Genomic DNA, 20,186 nt, shown 5'->3' with positions numbered 1-20,186 from the left:
ACCCACAAAAAAGGATCAACTATGTCTTTGTTAGAATTGCCATATCCTTACCCTCTTCTCTGCTCGTATATTTATGGTTGTTTTGCCTTACTTAGGTCAAGAAGATTTTCTTTTTGAATATAAATCTCTCTCTGAAGAATACTTGGTTTTCAACTATTCTCACTTAACCATGCAAGCCAGGCTTGACTTATGAAAGGCAGGTGTTGACGTCCTGCCAGTAGGAATAATACTTGGTCTGGGGGCTTTTCTTGGTAGGAAATGCTTTCTTCTAAGGAAGACAGTGCATGACTCTTGGCAATTAGAGGTATGTATACTTACGGCTTCTGAGTAGATTTGGGTGTAAATACTATAAAAAATATAATAAAATGCAGTCTCTGTGCTGTAGGTGGAGCTGGGGTGGGAGGCAGACTTGTGAGGGACTCTGAAATAGACCAGCCAGAGAGGATTAAGATGCACCTGCTTTATCGCATTTCTTGAATTCCGTTGGTGACATAGTGGCTCTGAAAATAACTTGTTGCTAACTTGGGAGAAATGCAGATTGCAGTGCCACAGCTGGAATGTTAGGACTAATTTGGAAGGTTGCCAACTTCTGCTTGACCGCCTTCAGGCTGTTGATTTTTCTGATGTTTCCTATTGCTGGCTGCGGTGGGATGGAGGAGCCAAGACAGAAAAGAGTGCTTCCACCTGGTTCTCACCCTCCTTCTCATATAAGTACTTAGTGACGTTCCTTTGAGTTGTGGATGTGGACACCTGAAAAGTATTCCCTAAGACATCGCCCAATAAATGTACCTTCTGCACAATATTTCAAGTGTTGGCCAGTTTGAAAACTAAAGACAATTTGTATGATAAATATGTGAATAGCCTGAAAACTGAGTAAGGTCCAAATTTAGATATACATACACATAAATGGTGTTCATTGGAAGGTCTGATGTTGAAGCTGAAGCTCCAATACTTTGGCCACCTCATGTGAAGGGTTGACTCATTGGAAAAGACCCTAATGCTGGGTAGGATTGGGGGCGGGAGGAGAAGAGGACGACAGAGGATGAGATGGTTGGATGGCATCACCGACTTGATGAACATGGGTTTGGGTAGACTCCGGGAGTTGGTGATGGACAGAGAGGCCTGGCGTGCTGCAATTCATGGGGTCGCAGAGAGTCGGACACGACTGAGCGACTGAACTGAACTGAACACATAAATGGTAAATAAATTGGAAGGAAAAGGGAGGGGGAAGATACTAATGTTAGCTTTTTTTCCTTAGAGAGAGTAGCTTTTCATTAAACAGAATGGCTGACTGAAAATTCTTTCAGTGTTTCCTGATGAATGTAGAGAAATCTTATGTCTAATTAAATTCAATTCATACCTAAAAGTTTGCACAAAGAGATTGATTATAGTTAAATGCTTATGACTAACAAAGCAAACAGAATTTGTCCATAAAAGATGTTTGCTGGAACTTTTAACATTCTTGTTTTCACCAGTGAAGTGTAATGATAATTTGAAAGATTTTTTTATTTCTTGAAAGTTTTCTTTCAGTTAAAATGCCATTTGTTTTCCTGGCTGTAGATTGCTTGTGGGCACATCAGTAGTTATGAAACTATAAGCTACTGATTGCTGAAAATTCCAGCAGTCTTTTTTTTTTTTGAGTAGAAATCGATAAACTGATTTTAAAGTTTATAAGGAAAAGCAAGGACATAAAATAGCCAAAATAATATTGAAAAAGAACGAAGCAAGAGGACTTACATTACCTGAAACTGAGACTTACTTTAAAGATGTAACAAAGAGAGTATGGCATTGGCAAAAGAATGGAGTGTAGAATGAAGCAGCACAAAGGCTAATAGAGTTTTGCCAAGAGAATGCATTGGTCATAGCAAACACCCTCTTCCAACAACACAAGAGAACACTCTACACATGGACATCACCAGATGCAAAAAGATTGATTGCAGATGCAAATCAATCACCAGATGCAATCACCAGATGCAAATCAGATTGATTATATTCTTTGCAGCCAAAGATGGAGAAGCTGTATACAGTCAGCAAAACAAGACCTGGAGCTGACTGTGGCTCAGATCATGAACTCCTTATTGCCAAATTCAAATTTAAATTGAAAACAGTGGGGAAAAGCACTAGACCATTCAGGTATCACATAATCAAATCCCTTATGATTATACAGTGGAAGTGAGAAAAAGATTTAAGGGACTAGATCTGATAGACAGAGTGCCTGATGAACTATGGACGGAGGTTCTTGACATAGTACAGGAGACAGGGATCAAGATCATCCCCAAGAAAAACAAATGCAAAAAAGGAAAAACGGTTGCATGAGGAGGCCTTACGAATACCTGTGAAAAGAAGAGAAGCGAAAGGCAAAGGAGAAAAGGAAAGATATACCCATTTGAATGCAGAGTTCCAAAGAATAGCAAGGAGAGATAAGAAAGCCTTCCTCAGTGATCAGTGCAAAGAAATAGAGGAAAACAATAGAATAGGAAAGACTAGATATGTCTTCAAGAAAATTAGAGATACCAAGGGAACATTTCATACAAAGATGGGCTCGATAAAGGACAGAAATGGTATGGACCTAACAGAAGCAGAAGATATTAAGAAGAGGTGGAAGAATACAGAGAAGAAATATACAAAAAAGATCTTCATGACCCACATAATCATGATGGTGTGATCACTCACCTAGAGCCAGACATCCTGGAATGTGAAGTCAAGTGGGCCTTAGGAAGCATCACTATGAACAAAGCTAGTGGAGGTGATGGAATTCCAGTTGAGCTATTTCAAATCCTAAAAGATGATGCTGTGAAAGTGCTGCACTCAATATCCCAGCAAATCTGGAAAACTCAGCAGTGGCCACAGGACTGGAAAACGTCGGTCATTCCAATCCTAAAGAAACGCAGTGTAAAAGAATGCTCAAACTGCCTCATAATTGCACTCATCTCAAACACTAGTAAAGTAATGCTCAAAATTCTCCAACCCAGGCTTCAGCAATATGTAAACCATGAACTTCAGATGTTCAAGCTGGTTTTAGGAAAGACAGCGAAACCAGAGATCAAATTGCCAACATCTGCTGGATCATCGAAAAAGCAAAAGAGTTCCAGAAAAACATCTATCTCTGCTTTATTGACTGTGCCAAAGCCTTTGACTGTGTGGATTACAATAAACTGTGGAAAATTCTGAAAGAGATGGAATACCAGACCACCTGACCTGCCTCTTGAGAAACCTGTATGCAGGTCAGGAAGCAACAGTTAGAACCGGACATGGAACAACAGACTGTTTCCAAATAGGAAAAGGAGTACGTCAAGGCTGTATATCGTCACCCTGCTTATTTAACTTATATGCAGAGTACATCATGAGAAACACTGGGCTGGATGAAGCAGAAGCTGGAATCAAGATTGCCGAGAGAAATATCAGTAACCTCAGATATGCAGATGACACCACCCTTATGGCAGAAAGTGAAGAACTAAAGATCCTCTTGATGAAAGTGAAAGAGGAGAGTCAAAAAGTTGTCTTAAAGCTCAACATTCAGAAAACTAAGATCATGGCATCCAGTCCCATCACTTCATGTCAAATAGAAGGGGAGACAGTGGAAAACAGTGGCTGACTTGATTATTTTGGGCTCCAAAATCAGTGCAGATGGTGACTGCAGCCACGAAGTTAAAAGACGCTTACTCCTTGAAAGGAAAGTTATGTCCAACCTAGTCAGCATATTAAAAAGCAGAGACATTACTTTGCCAACAAAGGTCCGTCTAGTCAAGGCTATGGTTTTTCCAGTAGTCATGTATGGATGTGAGAGTTGGACGGTGAAGAAAGCTGAGCGCCGAAGAATTGATGCTTTTGAACTGTGGTGTTGAAGAAGACTCTTGAGAGTCCCTTGGACAGCAAGGAGATCCAACCAGTCCATCCTAAAGGAGATCAGTCCTGGGTGTTCATTGGAAGGACTGATGATGCAGCTGAAACTCCAATACCTTGGCCACCTCATGGGAAGAGTTGACTCATTGGAAAAGACCCTGATGCTGGGAAGGATTGGGGGCAGGAGGAGAAGGGGATGAGGATGAGGATGGCATCACCGACTCAATGAACATGAGTTTCGGTAGACTACAGGAGTTGGTGATGGACAGGGAGGCCTGGTGTGATCCGGTTCGTGGGGTCGCAGAGTCAGACATGACTGAGCGACTGAACTGAACTGATAGAGGAATGGAATAAATTATCTTCAATAAATGGTGTTGGAAAATGTGTTTTCCAGTTCACTTGGGGGTACCAGATATACCATCCCCAAATATGGTACTTTGGCATGTTGACCCAAAAAAAAAGCACAATGTGAGAGTTGTGAGTTAAGTTTTATTTGGCGCAAAATAAGGACTATAGCCTAAGAGACAGCATCTCAGATATCTCTCAGAAAGTGCTCTGAAGAGGTAGCAGGGAGGTCAGTATGTTTGTGATTTTGGTGAAGGGGGAGTACACAAATTCAAGCTTGTGAGGCTTACTGCTCATTCCAAGGAACAGACATCACCATGAAGGATTTTAGTGCTTTCATAGATACAAGGAGATCCAAGAATTAGGCTCATAAAATCTTATCCTGAAAATGTCTAACTATCTGAAGACCTCTTCTGCCATTTTTTTCCCCAGAGCACAGAGTGCCTCATTACTAATCTCCAAATTGAACTCCTTTCAGGGGGAGTTGCGGAGAGGGCAATGGCAACCCACTCCAGTACTCTTGCCTGGAAAATCCCATGGACAGAGGAGCGTGGTGGGTTGCAGTCCATGGGGTCGCACAGGGTCAGACACAACTGAAGCGACTTAGCAGCAGCAGCAGCAGGGGGAGTTGAAGGTCAACAGCTGAAGCAGCTCATAATTTGATCCTTGTAGAGGTAGAAGGCAAGTGCCAGGTTGTAGGTGATACCATTTATGTCAAGTTGTAGAATGTCTCGGAGAAGGCAATGGCACCCCACTCCAGTACTCTTGCCTGGAAAATCCCGTGGGTGGAGGAGCCTGGTAGGCTGCAGACCCATGGGGTCGCTAGGAGTCGGACACGACTGAGCGACTTCACTTTCACTTTTCCCTTTCATGCACTGGAGAAGGAAATGGCAACCCACTCCAGTATTCTTGCCTGGAGAATTCCAGGGACGGCGGAGCCTAGTGGGCTGCCGGCTATGGGGTCACACAGAGTCGGACACGACTGAAGCGACTTAGCAGCAGCATCAGCAGTAGAATGTCTAAAGCCATGGTGACAGAAGTGAAACCAGTGGATGCTTCTGGGTGTGTAGATTGGGGGAGAATGCTGTGAGGGGGCTTGAGGGAGCTCTGTGAATGATGGAAATGTGCCGTTTCTTGATGGTGGTGTATGTCACATCAAACTGGAGACTTGGTGTCTACGCATGTCACTCAATGTAGATTATAGCCTTGAAATTAAAAAGCTCAGTTCTAAACAGCAGGGTCCTACTGTATAGCACAGGGAACTGTATTCAATGTCTTATAATAACCTATACTGGAAAATAATCTGAAAAAGAATATATGTATGTATATGCATAGCTGAATCACTTCACCGTACACCAGAAACTAACACTACGTTGTAAATCACCTGTATAACTCAATGAAAAAAAATTTCATCCATAAAAATCCACAGTGTTTTCTCATCTCTTGATTCTTTTTCCTATGTTCTTTAAAGTATTGGACAGCTTAGACCCACTATATTGAGCCTTTCAATAAGTATGAGTTCCTTTTTATCCCACCCTGCAAAGTCCTTCCTGTGTAGGTACCTTGCTTATTGAACATGAGTCAGGAATTCCTGGCAGGAGGCCGTCACAGTGTTCTTTCATTCTTGAAGCATTTGCTGACGGCTTGCTTTTGTGTAGTGAAAATGCAGGGGAGGCATTACTTATATCAGGAGGCCCTTCAGAAGTAGAGTAGGCAGGATGTGGAAATGCAGGGAAGACTAGCATAAGGTGGATAGAGGAGATGATTGACATCTAGCGTGATGTTTGGAATCAAGCCAAGAAAAGGCAAGTCGATTATTCTTCTCAGGAAAGAATTATCCTCATCTTTAAACATATAAACATTAACTGTCTCTAACCTGAGAAATTTATTTCTTTTAAGTTTTGCACCTTTAAAAACCTATAAAGGACCCAAATATTGTGTATGATACAGATGTACATCTGCCATTAATGCTGAATTTGTTTTATTGTATGCTTTGATTCCAGATGGCACTGCTGACACCATCAGTTCAATGCTGGGTTAATTGGTCTCTTCTCTCTGTCTCTCTTTTCCTCCAATCAGTTTGATAAAGGCTACTCTTACAACATCCGTCACAGCTACGGAAAGGAAGGCAAGAGGACAGACTACACACCTTACAGCTGCATGAAGATCATCCTTACCAATACACCTGGCCAGGGGGATTATCACGGTAAGCGCTTTCTCTGACGTGTCTGTAATGCACAGAAACCCAGGAGCTCTGCAGGGAACAGTGCAACAGACGTTGCATTACTAAAGGGAGTGGGCTTGTGGTTTCCTGTCAGTCATCAGGTCAAGCCAGAGGTCCACTGGCTCTTATAGTTTGTTTTATTACTGAGCCGGGCCAGTAAGAGAACGTTGTCCAGCTGTGTTCTGCTTTCTGCTGAGGCAGGCTCTTCAGTCCTTCAGCTTCTTCACCTGCTGTTCTCTTTCTTCTGCATGTGGCTTAGACAGCTGATCAAAAGCTTTCTAAAGTTGAGTGCTTCAAATTTTAGAAGGGTAGATTCATTAATTTTCTATCTGATTAATAAACAAAGGCTAAGCAAGGGATTTAACAAGTCATGATTTCAAATATCTATCAATTTGCCTAAGTTGTAGGTTAAAAAAAAAGCTAATCTGTTTTCTGTAGATTGCTGAATTTAACACCTTTTTTTCTAAAATAATTATTCAAGCATATCTGAAAAGTTCCTCCATTTGTCTGATGTGTAACAGAAAGATTTAATAGTCCATATTCATTAAATTTTCTAGATTACCAGGGCTGACTACAGTGTGTGTCAAAACTTTGTTTTAACAGTTTAAATGAAATTCTTTTTTAGAAAATCATACAGTTGCAAGCTGTTAAAGATCTAAAAAAAATCCCAGATGGAATTTTGAGAAAGATACTTTGTGTGTCCAAAGCATTTGTTCAGTAGACACAGAGGTGACCAGGCCTGGAACATTCGGTGAGTGGTTCTCACCTCTCATGTCCAGCATTTATGAAACTTTCAGAAATGCAGACTTGCAGACTCCACCCTCAGATGCATAAAATCAGATTTATTTTCAAGTTCTTGGATGATTTTTATGTCTTCTAAACTTTGAAAGCAACTGACCAGATACCTGTGGTGAGAAAGTCTGTAGCTTTCCCCAGTGGCCACACCAGGGAGTAATTTACAACCTGGTAATTACACCCAAGTAATTTACTTGGCCAAGTGCACCTCCCGAAGAGAGGGTTCTGTCTGTTTCCAGGTCCTCAACTCATTGCTTATTTACTTCAGTTTCAGCTCAGTTGCTCAGTTGTGTCCGAATCTTTGCGACCCCATGGACTGCAGCAGTCAGGCTTCCCTGTCCTTCACCAACTTCCAGAGCTTGCTCAAAATCATGTCCATTGAGTTGGTGATGCCATTCCACCATCTCATCCTCTGTCATCCCATTTGCCTCCTGTCTTCTATCTTTCCCAGCATCAGCATTTGGTCTTTTCAAATGGGCTAGTTCTTTGCATCAGGTGGCCGAAGTATTGGAGTTTCAGCTTCAACATCAGTCCTTCCAATGAACACCTAGGACTGATCTCCTTTAGGGTGGACTGGTTGGATATCCTTGCAGTCCAAGGGACTCTCACGAGTCTTCTCCAACACCACAGTTCAAAAGCATCAGTTCTTCGGTGCTTAGCTTTCTTTATAGTCCAACTCTCACATCAATGCATGACTACTGGAAAAGCCATAGCTTTGACTAGACAGACCTTAGTTGGCAAAGTAATGTCTCTGCTTTTTAACATGCTGTCTAGGTTGGTCATTGCTTTTCTTCCAAGGAAAAATAGTCTCTTAATTTCATGGCTGCAGTCACCATCTGCAGTGACCCTGGAGCTCAAAAAAATAACGTCTCTCACTGTTTCCATTGTTTCCCCATCTATTTGCCATGACATGGTGGGACCGCATGCCATGATCTTAGTTTTCTGAATGTTGAGTTTTAAGCCAACTTTTTCACTCTCCTCTTTCACTTTCATCAAGAGGCTCTTTAGTTTTTCTTCACTTTCTGCCATAAGGGTGGTGTCATCTGCATATCTGAGGTTACTAATATTTCTCCTGGCAATCTTGATCCTAGCTTGTGCTTCATCCAGCCCAGTGTTTCTCATGATGTACTCTGCATATAAGGTAAATAAGCAGGGTGACAATACACAGTACTCCTTTCCCGACTCCTTGATGTACTCCATTCCTGATTCAGAACCAGTCTCGTGTTCCATGTCCATTTCTAACTGTTGCTTCTTGACCTGCATACAGGTTTCTGAGGAGGCAGATAAGGTGGTCTGGCATTCCCATCCCTTTAAGACTTTTCCACAGTTTGTTGTGATCTACACAGTCAAAGGCTCTAGCATAGTCAATAAAGCAGAAGTAGATACTTTTCTGGAACTCTGTTGCTTTTTCTGTGATCCAACAGATGTTGGCAATTTGATCCCTGGTCCCTCAACCTTTTCTAAATCCAGCTTGAACATCTGGAAATTCTTAGTTCACATACTGTTGAAGCCTGGCTTGGAGAATTTTGAGCATTACTTTACTAGTGTGTGAGATGATTGCAATTATGAGGCAGTTTGAGCATTCTTTGACATTGCCTTTCTTTGGGATTGGAATGAAAACTGACCTTTTCCAGTCCTGTGGCCACTGCTGAGTTTTCCAAATATGCTGGCATATCGAATGCAGCACTTTCACAGCATCATCTTTGAGGATTTGAAATAGCTCAACTGGAATTCCATCACCTCCACTAGCTTTGTTCGTAGTGATGCTTCCTAAGGCCCACTCAGCTTCGCACTCCAGGATATCTGGCTCTAGGTCAGTGACCACACCATCTTGGTTATATGGGTCATGAAGATCTTATTTGTATATTTCTTCTGTGTATTCTTGCCACCTCTTCTTAATATCTCTGCTTCTGTTAGGTCCATATTGTTTCTGTCCTTTATTGTGCCCATCTTTGCACATGAAATGTTCCCTTGGAATCTCTAACTTTCTTCAAGATATCTTTAGTCTTTCCCATTCTAGTGTTTTCCTCTATTTCTTTGCACTGATCACTGAGAAAGGCTTTCTTATCTCTGCTTGCTATTCTTTGGAACTCTGCATTCAAATGGGTATATCTTTCCTTTTCTCCTTTGCCTTTCGCTTCTCTTCTTTTCACAGATATTTGTAAGGTCTCCTCATGCAACCATTTTTCCTTTTTTGCATTTCTTTTTCTTGAGGATGGTCTTGATTACTGCCTCTTGTAGAATGACGCGAACCTCCATCCATAGTTCTTCAGGCACTCTGTCTATCCGATGTAATCCCTTGAATCTATTTTTCACTTCCACTGTATAATTGTAAGGGGTGTGATTTAGGTCATATCTGAATGATCTAGTGCTTTTCCCCACTTTCTTCAATTTAAGTCTGAATTTGGCAATAAGGAATTCATTATATGAGCCACAATGAGCTCCCATTCATGTTTTTGCTGACTGTATGGAGCTTCTCCATCTTTGGTGGCAAAGAATATAATCAATCTGATTTCGGTATCAACCGTCTGGTGATGTCCATATGTAGAGTCTTCTCTTGTGTTTTTGAAAGCGGGTGTTTGCTATGACCAGTGCATTCTCTTGGCAAAACTCTATTAGCCTTTGCCCTGCTTCATTCTGTACTCCAAGGCCAAATTTACCTGTTACTCCAGGTATCTCTTGACTTTGTACTTTTGCATTCCAGTCCCCTATAATGAAAAGGACATTCCTTTTGGGTGTTAAGTTCTAGAAGACCTTGTAAGTCTTCGTAGAACTGTTCAGCTTCAGCTTCTTCAGCATTACTGGTCAGGGCATAGACTTGGATTACTGTAATATTGGTTTTTTACTTTTTTACCTTAAAGGTATTTCTCCTTTCTGTTATTTTATCTAATTTATTCCTGTCCATTTTCCTTTTTTTAATTTTGTTTTTAGTTTAAACTGTATCAGCTAGAAAATAATACACAGCTGACTCTTTAACAGCAAGGGTATGAACTCCAAGGGTCCATCTTGCATGTGGAGATTTTCCAACAAATATATACAGTACTACAAGATCCGAGGTTGCTTGAATCTAAGGATGTGGAATCTTGGGTATGGAAGCCCAGCCAATGGACTTGGGTACCTGCAGACTTTGGTGTCCTGGGCAGGTCCTGGAGCCTGTCCCCACAGATGCTGAGGGACCGCTGTACTTAGCAAACAGGCAGGAAGCTCATATTGTTTATTAGATACATTGATCTACTCTTTTTTTTTTTTTTTAATGAATAATCTTGGGTTTTTTTGGAGCAGTTTTTGGTCCACAGCAATACTGAGCAAGAGACAGATAGCAAGAGTTCCTAGGGGACCCCTGCCCTCCATGTGCTCAGCGGTCCGCATGGTGACACGGCCTGCGGCAGAAAGCGTGTCCCTGTGAGCTGAAGATGTACTGTCTGCAGCTATCAGGTGTAGCTGGCTGTGGGTGTCATTGCTGTCTCTGGTGAGTGCTCTGGCGCTCTCCTGTGGTGGTGACTCTCGTGCAGGGCCCGTCCAGCGTGGTCACGGTGTGGGAGCCGCCAGCGGTGGGCAGGCCTTCTCTCTGCGGTTCTGTCAGCTCTTCCCTTGTGCGTCTGGCTGCTCTGTTGTTATGTGCACGCACATTACAGACGGCGATGTCTTCTTGGAGTGTTCACCCCTGATTGTTATGGAAAGACCCTTTTTATCCTGCATAAACCCTGTGCCCTGAGGTCTACTCTGTCTGAAAGTAATATGTACTCCCACTTGCTTTGGTTTGTGTTAGCATGGTGTATCTTTCTCTTCTGTTCCTTTCAATCCATGTGTGTCTTTAAGGTGGGTTTCTTGTATACAACATACAGTTGGGTCTTGATTTTGATCCACTTTGACAATCTGCTTTTAATGGGTGACCATGGAGAAGGAAATGGCAACCCACTCCAGTATTCTTGCCTGGAGAGTCCTGTGGACAGAGGAGCTTGGTGGGCTGCTGGCCATAGGGTCGCACCGAGTTGGATACGACTAAAGCGACTTAGCATGCATGCATGCATTGGAGAAGGAAATGACAACCCACTCCAGTATTCTTGCCTGGAGAGTCCCAGGGACAGAGGAGCCTGGAGGGCTGCCGTATGTGGGGTCGCACAGAGTCGGACACGACTGAAGCGACTTAGCAGCAGCAGCAGCATGACGTTTAAAGTAATGATTGATATGTTTGGGTTAATGCTGCTGTATTTTTTACTGTTTTTTATTTGTTGTCCTTATTCTTTGTTTCTATTTTTGTCTTCCATACTTTTTCTGCTTTTTGTGGTTTTAACTGAGCATTTTATATGATTCCCTTTTTTTTCTTCTTAACATTTCTATTATACTTATTTTATTACTTTCTAAATTGGTTTTACTTTTAAGGAATTTTCATATATGTGTACAACTAATGTGTCTCTTTTTGGGTCACCATGTTAGGCGCAAGTAACGCAAGTGCCTTATAATAACGAATATTTCTATTTCCCTTGTATCCTTCTGTCATTCATTTCATTTATGATAAGGAAATATAAACACATGCAGATAGGTACATAAACCTACATAGTAGAATACCTTGTTCCCATTTCTTTGAACAAACTGTTATCTGTTAGATAAGTTATGAATAAGAAAAGCAAAGGTTTGTATATTACCTTTCCTGTTCTTTGATGTTCAGATTTTCTTTGGGTAGATCTGAATTTCTGCTTTATATAATTTTACTTGTCTTTGAAAAACTTCTTTTAATATTTCTTGCCCTGGAGATCTGGAAACATATTACTTCAATTTTTGTTTGTCCTAAAAAATCCTTATTTCTCCATCTCCTCTAGAGGAGAGTTTTGTAGGGTACACAATTCTGGGTTTGAGGGATTTTTTCTCTCAAGAGGTTAACTGTTTCACTCCACTCTCTTCTTGCATAGTTTCTGAGGATAAGTTCAATAAAATCTTTTTCTTTGCTTCTCTGTAGGTAAGATGTTTCTCCTTTGGCTTCTTTCAAGATTTTCCTTTGTTACTGATTTTCTAAAGTATGAATATACTATACTATACTATAATAATATAATGTAACATAAGATGCCTCACTGTCTTCTTTTGGCATTTATCCTGCTTGAGCTTGGTGTTCTCTGAGCTTCCTGGGCCTGTGGTTTGGTATCTGACATTAATTTCGAGGAAATTCTCTGTCATTATTGCTTATGTTCCTTTTTTTCTCCTCCTTCTGGGATTCCAGTTGTCATATGTGACACCTTTGTTATTCACAGGCTTTGGCTATTTTGTTCTTATTTTTTTGTCCCTGCCCCCCCCCCCCAGATCTTTTTTCCCTGTTTTTTTTTCTGCTTTGGGAAGTTTCTGTTGACATACCCTGAAGCATAGAGTTTTTTTCCTCAGCTGTGTCTGCTGATAAGCTCAACAAAGGCATTCTTCATTTCTGTTAGTGTTTTGATTACTGATATCTCTCTTTTTGATTCTTCCTTAGAATTTTCATCTGTCTGCTTATGTTACACATCTGTTCTTGCACGTTGTCTAGTTTTTCCAGTAGAGCCCTCAGCATGTTGATCATAGTTAATTTAAATTTCCAGTCTGATAATGCCAACACACTGCCATACCTGGCTTTGGTTCTGCAATGTGTTCAGTCTCTTCATATTATAATTTTTTGTTGAAAGGTAGATGTGACATACAGGGTGTACAGAAATCTAGTACATTCGCCTGTAGTGATGTGCTGGTGAGCAGCAAGGGGATGACTATAGACAGTGTTTAGTGTGCCTGTGGCTGTGGCCGTGAACTTCAGCAGTGATTCTCAGCTTCCCTGCTTCCAAGGGCACAGAGTGGTCAGAGGAGGCTGGAGCTGGGCATTTCCATTCCCCCAGACAGGTGAGACTCTGGTGAGATAGTTTCTCCTGAGGGCAGCCTTGCTGGACAGAACAGAGTGCTCCGGAGTATTTAAGAATGGTACCTTTGCTTATCCCCATGCCAGAACATGTGTGGGTTTCTCTGTTAGGTGCTGTGAGCACCGACGTCCAGCTACCCACTGTGGCCTCCTCTGGCCTGTTGCCCTGGAGTTTCTGTCTGTCAGAGTCATCCACACAGAGAACAGACATCTGTCAGTTCCAGGGTGGGAGTTCCCACCCCAGGGCTGATTCCTGCAGAGATTTCTGCTCCGGTGTGTCGTGTTGTGGTTGTCTGTGTCCGCTTCTCTCTCTAATTTTTACAGGCAATGGTTTACCCTGTGATCTCATTTCTCTGATGGGTCTGAGTGGAGTTGTTGATTCCCAGTCTGTTCAACTTTTTACTTGTTAGGATGAAGTGAAAGCTTCTATGCTCTTTCTGTGCCAGGCTGGAAACCTGTCTCCATCCTTCCAGGTTTGTGTAATTTACACAGCTCTGTAGTCCCCTAGGTTGACAGCATTTCATTAACCAGTGCTGCTGGGAATGGTTGTTCAGCCAATCATGAGTCAATGTAGGTAGAACTATATTCCAGACTGTTTATCCATCTCTTCCACAAGTGTGTGCTGGGCAGTTTTGTTCAACACTTGGCTGCAACAGTATGAGTTGTAGCTACACTCTCTTTACCTTCAGTTACCTGTGAGTTCAGCCCTTTCCAGTTTGGAAAGTTGTTGGAAGATAGAGGCAACGTTCAGAGTTGCTGAATTCTGTTTTCTTTCTGTCATTTGTCAAAAATAACACCGGCTTCCCTGCTCCCGAGGTGCATCGTTTCTTCTGTTTTCTCGTTGTTGTGAGCAAAGCTTTGAAAGGCTCTTTGTGACCTGTGGCTTTTTGTCAGTCTTTGGTTTCTTCTTGGCTTTGCCCTTTCTGACCTTTTCATGTAGGCATGGCCAGTACTTCAAGTGCAGTTTGGACAGTTCAGTTAATCTGTCTCTTGCTGGTGTCTTTTAACAATTCTAGTGGCTCAGACAGCAAAGAATCTGCCTGCAGTGCAGGAGACCTGGGTTGAGAAGATCCCCTGGAGAAGGGAACGGCTGCACACTCCAGAATTCTGGCCTGGACTGTATAGTCCGTGGGGTCACAAAGAGTCAGACACGACTGAGCGACTTTCACTTTTAATAATTCTGGACTTAACTAAGCCTCATTTCCTTCTCATTGGGATCCTTTGCAGTTTCATTATAAGACTTTTTTTTGGAATAATAATGTTGGCTAGCCCATGTTGAGGTGTGCTTCCTGTATGCTGGGAGTGTGGAAGGGCTTTATATACCATTCCCACAGGAGCTCTGCTGCGTATTGCCCACACTGGCAGAGAGTGAAGCTGAGTCAACAACAAGATGCAGACATGCACATAGCCCCCCAAACCTTACCTGGTAAACCGAGATTCAGATGCAGGAAAGGCAGCTCCAGACTCTTCACCACATGCTATGCAGCTGCTCATCACACTTTCTGGTACTAAACAGTGTTACAGTGTTGATCTTAAGAAAATATATACTACCGTGAACTTTGTGGCTTTCATAATTTGTAGGAATCCAGTGTTATCATGTGTGCTTTTATTTATAGTTAAGGCTTTTGGTAATCACATTTGCTTAGCTTCTGGGCTCTTTTCCATTATTTTTGTTGCAGCCAGCTTCACATTGATTTCATTAATAATGCACAATTGTTTCTAATTAACTGACAGGTCCATCAGCTGTATGACTGAAAAAAAAATTGCCCTGGCTTCCTGTGTTAGCTTTTAAATAAAATATGTTGACTTATCATTGTAGTTTCTTATTAAAATATCTAAAATTTCCTGGATTTTGGCATATACAGCTTTTAGATGTTTTCTGTGTTCTTATTTGTGCCATTGTTTTTAGTAGTCTATCTTTATTTTTCTTATGAAATAATATAGAGATTCTGTATACCTCCTATAAGTCATTTTCCTATGAAGTATTTTCCTGTTTGTTCATCTCATTTCTACCTGGGATTCCTCTAAATTTGTATGGATTCTGCACTTTGGGAAGTAGGCATAAAATTAACATCTGAAAATGATGTGAGATTTTTATATTTCCTGGAGTTTGCACAGTTTTTCTTTTCATTTATGCCATCTATCTTCTTTTATGCCTTTATGTATTTTTTTAAACTAGAAAAAAAAATGTGAGATTGAAAGGTTGAATGACATTTTTAGGTAAACGGCTTCATAGCTACTTGGTGATTGTTTCAGGTTGTTCGTAAGTAGCATGATTAAAGCTGTTCTCCCTTCCTAGTGGATGGGCGGCCTCTCCTGAGAACGCTGGAAGCTTTGTGTCCCTCTCAAGCCTGTAGTGCCCTGATAACGCACAGCTCAGCTGTCGCTTAGACGAAGAGAGGAAAGCCGCTGCGCCCATGGGCAGTTAACCCTTTCCCTCATAGCCTGTTGGACAGTTGAGGGTGCTCAGGAGTCTCTCGAGCGTGGTGCTGTGCTGAGTCCAGGTGGATAACCTGCTGTTGTGCTGCTTGTCGTTGCCAGGGTGCCCGTTCCGACACAGCGACCCCGAGCTGCTGAGGCAGAAACTGCAGGCCTACAAGATCCCTCCCGCAGGGATCAGCCAGGTAGGTCGGACCCTGCCCGCAGTCTCAGCAACTAGACAGTGGACAGGCCCTCAGCTTCATGACATGTTCTAGCAGGGACGCTATGTACTGCCTGCTTGACCTCACACCGGACAGCCCCTCTTCTAAGTGAATTAAGCCAAAGCCTTGGCTTCTCTGGTTTAGACTCCTTGGATATTCTAGTTCTGTCTGCTAGGCAACATTTTTGTGTAATAAAGCTGAAACCCCCCCTTTTTTTTTCCTATCTCTATTTGTTTTACCATCTCAATGGGGGCCATTTTAGAAAATAAGATTTTAGAAGAATGCGTTGAAGCTTATTAATGAAGCTGAAAATCAATGACATCGTGTTTCATTTTGGAGACTTTCTGTGCTGCGGGAGGTTGAAGCAGAAGGTAGAACAGTGCATGCTGACAGGGCGTTCTGATTTACTAATCAGATCCACACTTAGGAGGATAGTTTATCAGGTCTAATAGTTCATCAGATGCTTTGTCTGGTAAACCACTTAGGTAAAAAAAGAAATGCTCGAAGGTAACAGCAAATGTTTAAGTGTGTATCTTTTAATAAATATGCTTTTAAAAAACCTGTGAGCTCACAGAGATGCACTGTCTCTGTGAATTGGCTTGGGTATTGAAGGCATTTAAAAGGAGTTTCTGCTTTCTTAGCTTAAGAAGAACACAAATGCTCAGGGCTGGGGCAATGGGATGACCCAGAGGGATGGGATGGAGAGGGGGGTGGGAGGGGGGTCCAGGAAGGGGAACACATGTAAACCCATGTCTGATTCATGTCAATGTATGGCAAAAACTACTACAATATTGTAAAGTAATTAGCCCCCAACTAAAATAAATAAATTTATTTAAAAAAAAAAAAGAAGAAGAACAACACTATTTTACAGCCAGGACATCTAATTCATTATATATCAGTTTTCCTTGGAAAAAATAATTATTCTAGAAAACTCTGTTTCTATTGTGTCTAGAGTTTATATTGAGTTTAATCAATTGAATTCCTATCTTGGTTTTTCCATCCTCTGGAAAAGGCAGTGTCCAAGGTGACCAGCTTTTCACAGATGCTAAGAAGAATTGGATATAAACCCGTGTTCCTATAAATCCCAAGTCTAATGAGAGAGGCACACATAGGATATCTTGGTTCTTCTGCATACAGGAGATGGTAGCCAGATTGTGAGGTTGAGGATCACTTCTTGGAAGGGATGCTTTGTGAATTGGACCATGAGAGTATGGGAGGTGGCTAGGAAGAGAGAAAGTGTGAATAAAAGGCAGTAAGTGTATAGAATTGCTAGCATTTCAAGCTTAAGGTATTGGTGACACCAGTATATCAACATTAATAGGTCACTTGAAAGGAGTGTTTGTTGGTTTGAGAGATTAGGTTTGGAGCTGGGACAGTTAAATGACAGATTTGTAGTGTGTTAGAGAAGTTCCAGCTGGAAATCTGGTGTTCTTTGGGGTTAGAATTGTAGATCTAACAATGAATTGGATTGGAATGAACATTAGAGGAGAGTGCTTCACTTTGGTGGAGTTGTTGGGGGGGTGTGATATGGGTGCACAGCTCCTGAGTCATTGGTACCAGAAATGGAAGCCAGGCCTCTGACCCCACGGTGTTTTCTCAGCCCCAGTCTGCTTTAGAGCTGATCATCCTGAGTTTTCTCTGGGAGAGGGGAGCAGATAGTGAGAGAGGGGGAGGGAGTCAAGGCCAGGCCTCAGGATGGGATCCTGGCTCACACTTCCCTTTGTCAGATAGTAGAAGGAAGTAGCATCAGGAGAGAGCAGAAACAGGGGAGAGGGAAGGAATGCGTGAGGGAGTGCTGAGTGCGGAAGCCAGCAGAGAACTCTTGAGAGGAGGGTGTGGCCCACAGAGCCCTTCGTGGTGGAGAGTCTAGGTGGGACTAGGCCTGGGCAGAGGCAGCTGGATTCCGCGAGGGGTGTCAGCATCTCAGGGAAACCAGACCAAGACCACAGACACGTGGATGAGTGAGTGAGGCAGTGGCTTGGACCCGCAGGCAGGGGCACCTCTCACAGGAAGTGTTGGCACGGTCAGCATGAGCCTCTCGGGTGGTTTGCCTGCATGTCTGGGGCTGCTGTGGACCTGAGCCTGTTTGTAGGAAAAGAGCCCATCAGAGAGGCTGGGCTTGATAAAGACAAAAGCAAAGACAACCCCTCTCTAACCAAGCAGTGTTAGCTTCTCTCCACTACATCATGACCACGCTGTATGTGTCTGTGGTCTTTTTTTCCTCCAGTGTTCTTGAGACAAGATTGACAGAGCACTGTGTAAGGTGCAGCACAATGCTCTGATTTACAGATGCTGTGAAGTGATGGCCACAGTAAAATTAGCAAACATGCATCATCATATACATACAAAAGTTAAGAAATAGAAAAAAATGTTTTTTTCCTTGTAATGAAAACTCTTAGAGCTTACTCTCTTTACTTTCATATATAATGTATATTTATCATGTTGTACATTACATCCTTAGTAATTATTTTTCTTACAACTGGAAGTTCCTGCCTTTTGATGGCCTTCATCCAGTTCCCCTTCCCACAACCCCACTTTTGAAAATCACAAATCTGATCCTTTTTTTCTTGGTTGGTTTTCGGAGTGACCTTCAACACCATGTTAGTTCCTGGTATACAAACATAGTGATTCGCTGTTTCTGTTTCAGTATTTCACCGCCTCCATTTTAGTAAACATCTGTTTTTCTTTGTATCTTTGACTCTGTTTATTTATATTCATTTTGTTTTTTAGATTCCACATATAGGTGAAATCATACAGTATCTGTCTTTCTCTGTCTGACTTACTAAGTATGATAATTTCTAGGTCTATCCATGTTAATGGTACTATTTCATTCTTTTTATGGCTGAATAACATTCCATTGTATATATGTACCACATCTTCATTATCCATTCTTCTGCTGATGGATACTTCATGAACAATTACTTTTTCAAAAAATATAGGCTATTAACATTTTATTGAAAAGAGTGATGCTTTTATTTAACAGTAGTGACTATGTTTGTACCTTCTTTTTTTTGAAAAAGATATGTACTGCTTCATGAATTTGTGTGTCATTCTTGTGCAGGGGCTATGCTAATATTCTCTGTATCGTTCCCATTTTAGTATATGTGCTGTCAAACTGAGCACATGTTTGTACATTCTTAGCTCTGACTCCTTTGCATTCCTCTATTTATGCTCAGTTTGCAGGTGGATCCCTTAGGTAGTTGAAGCATGATCCTTTGGACCTACTTTGTAACCTTTTTCAAGATGCACAGGGCATGTAAGTGGGCTGTAGATAATGTTGTACTGTTATTTAATGCGTTTATTGAGTGGTTCTCAATAGAATAAAGCAGCTTAGGGCTGTGTTCTAAAAGGAATAAAGTTGATGTATGAAAAATCACGTAAAACATTTAGATGGATACTTAGTTGCAGCTTGGCATAAGTGCAAGGTAGATCTTAAAAACTCCAAGTATACATTAAAATGGAGAAGGCAATGGCACTCCACTCCAGTACTTTTGCTTGGGAAACTCCATGGACGGAGGAGCCTGATAGGCTGCAACCCACGGGGTCATGAAGAGTCGGACACGACTGAGCGACTTCACTTCACTTTTCACTTTCACGAACTGGAGGAGGAAATGGCAACCCACTCCAGTGTTCTTGCCTGGAAAATCCCAGGGATGGCGGAGCCTGGTGGGCTGCCATCTGTGGGGTCGCACAGAGTTGGACACGACTGATGCGATTTAGCAGCAGCATATGTTAAAATATTGAAAGAAAGTCAAGAAAAATATCATTTAAATGCATTTAAGGTAAAACTCAGAGCTATTTTTATTTCACAGAAAAACTACTTGACAAAGATACCTTCAACATTAAGAAGTACTTATATCTTCTTATAAGTTTTATAATATTATTATTAAAATAATCAGAATTTTAATGGTTAGAAGAGAGATCATTGTGATTTAACTGGCATCACCTACTTGCATAAAAGCATATTTATAGGATCACATTTTATTGTCCTTTTAGAATGAGCTTGGTATCCAGCTTAGGAAGACCAGATTGAACAGCACAGTAAAGCCAAAGATGGTGGGTAGTCTTGCATTTGTCCCTCAGCCCTCCCCTAGAAGAGAGGAGCATGGAAGTCAGGCCACCAACAAGACACCAGAGTCCTAGCTGTTCATGCCACAACAGCATAGCTTAAAAACACACGAAGAAAGACGAGAGAGGCCTGAGTGGAGAACTGGACAACTGCACAAGTGACATCTGGGCCTTGAGCACTGCTCGTTCAGGAATGACTGAGAGTGAGTAGGGATGTAGATGACTCGAGCCACACTGACATCTGTAGACACGCCACCCCACCGCAGGTGAGGAGACTCACCCAGATAGGTCACATTCTGGGTCTTAAAAAGTTCGTTACAAATTTAAATGAATTGAAATCAGACATTGTTCTCTGACTGTAACCATTATAATAAGACAAGAAAAAGAAATCAAAGGC

The 20,186-nt window shown here is 41.8% G+C and overlaps 1 protein-coding gene and 1 non-coding gene across 9 annotated transcripts in view; one reads left to right on the top strand and one right to left on the bottom strand.

Moving 5' to 3' along the window:
- Window positions 1-20,186, top strand: part of PRIM2 (DNA primase subunit 2) — a 297,212-nt gene that overhangs the window by 241,261 nt on the left and 35,765 nt on the right. For all 8 annotated transcript variants that reach the window (XM_081519726.1, XM_081519731.1, XM_081519725.1 and 5 more), the window contains exons 11-12: window positions 6,268-6,394; window positions 15,621-15,703. In XM_081519726.1, coding sequence (XP_081375852.1) covers window positions 6,268-6,394; window positions 15,621-15,703 — 210 coding nt within the window. The remainder of the gene's footprint in view (window positions 1-6,267; window positions 6,395-15,620; window positions 15,704-20,186) is intronic.
- On the bottom strand, window positions 18,738-18,844 carry LOC145519246 (U6 spliceosomal RNA). The gene has a single exon (XR_014063663.1). It is a non-coding gene; the product is annotated as a U6 spliceosomal RNA (small nuclear RNA).

Source organism: Giraffa tippelskirchi, chromosome 8 (genome assembly GCF_054371585.1).
Source record: "Giraffa tippelskirchi isolate mGirTip1 chromosome 8, T2T-mGirTip1v1.2.pri, whole genome shotgun sequence".
Classification (NCBI taxonomy): Eukaryota; Metazoa; Chordata; class Mammalia; order Artiodactyla; family Giraffidae; genus Giraffa; species Giraffa tippelskirchi.
This window is presented reverse-complemented; position numbering and strand designations above follow the sequence as displayed.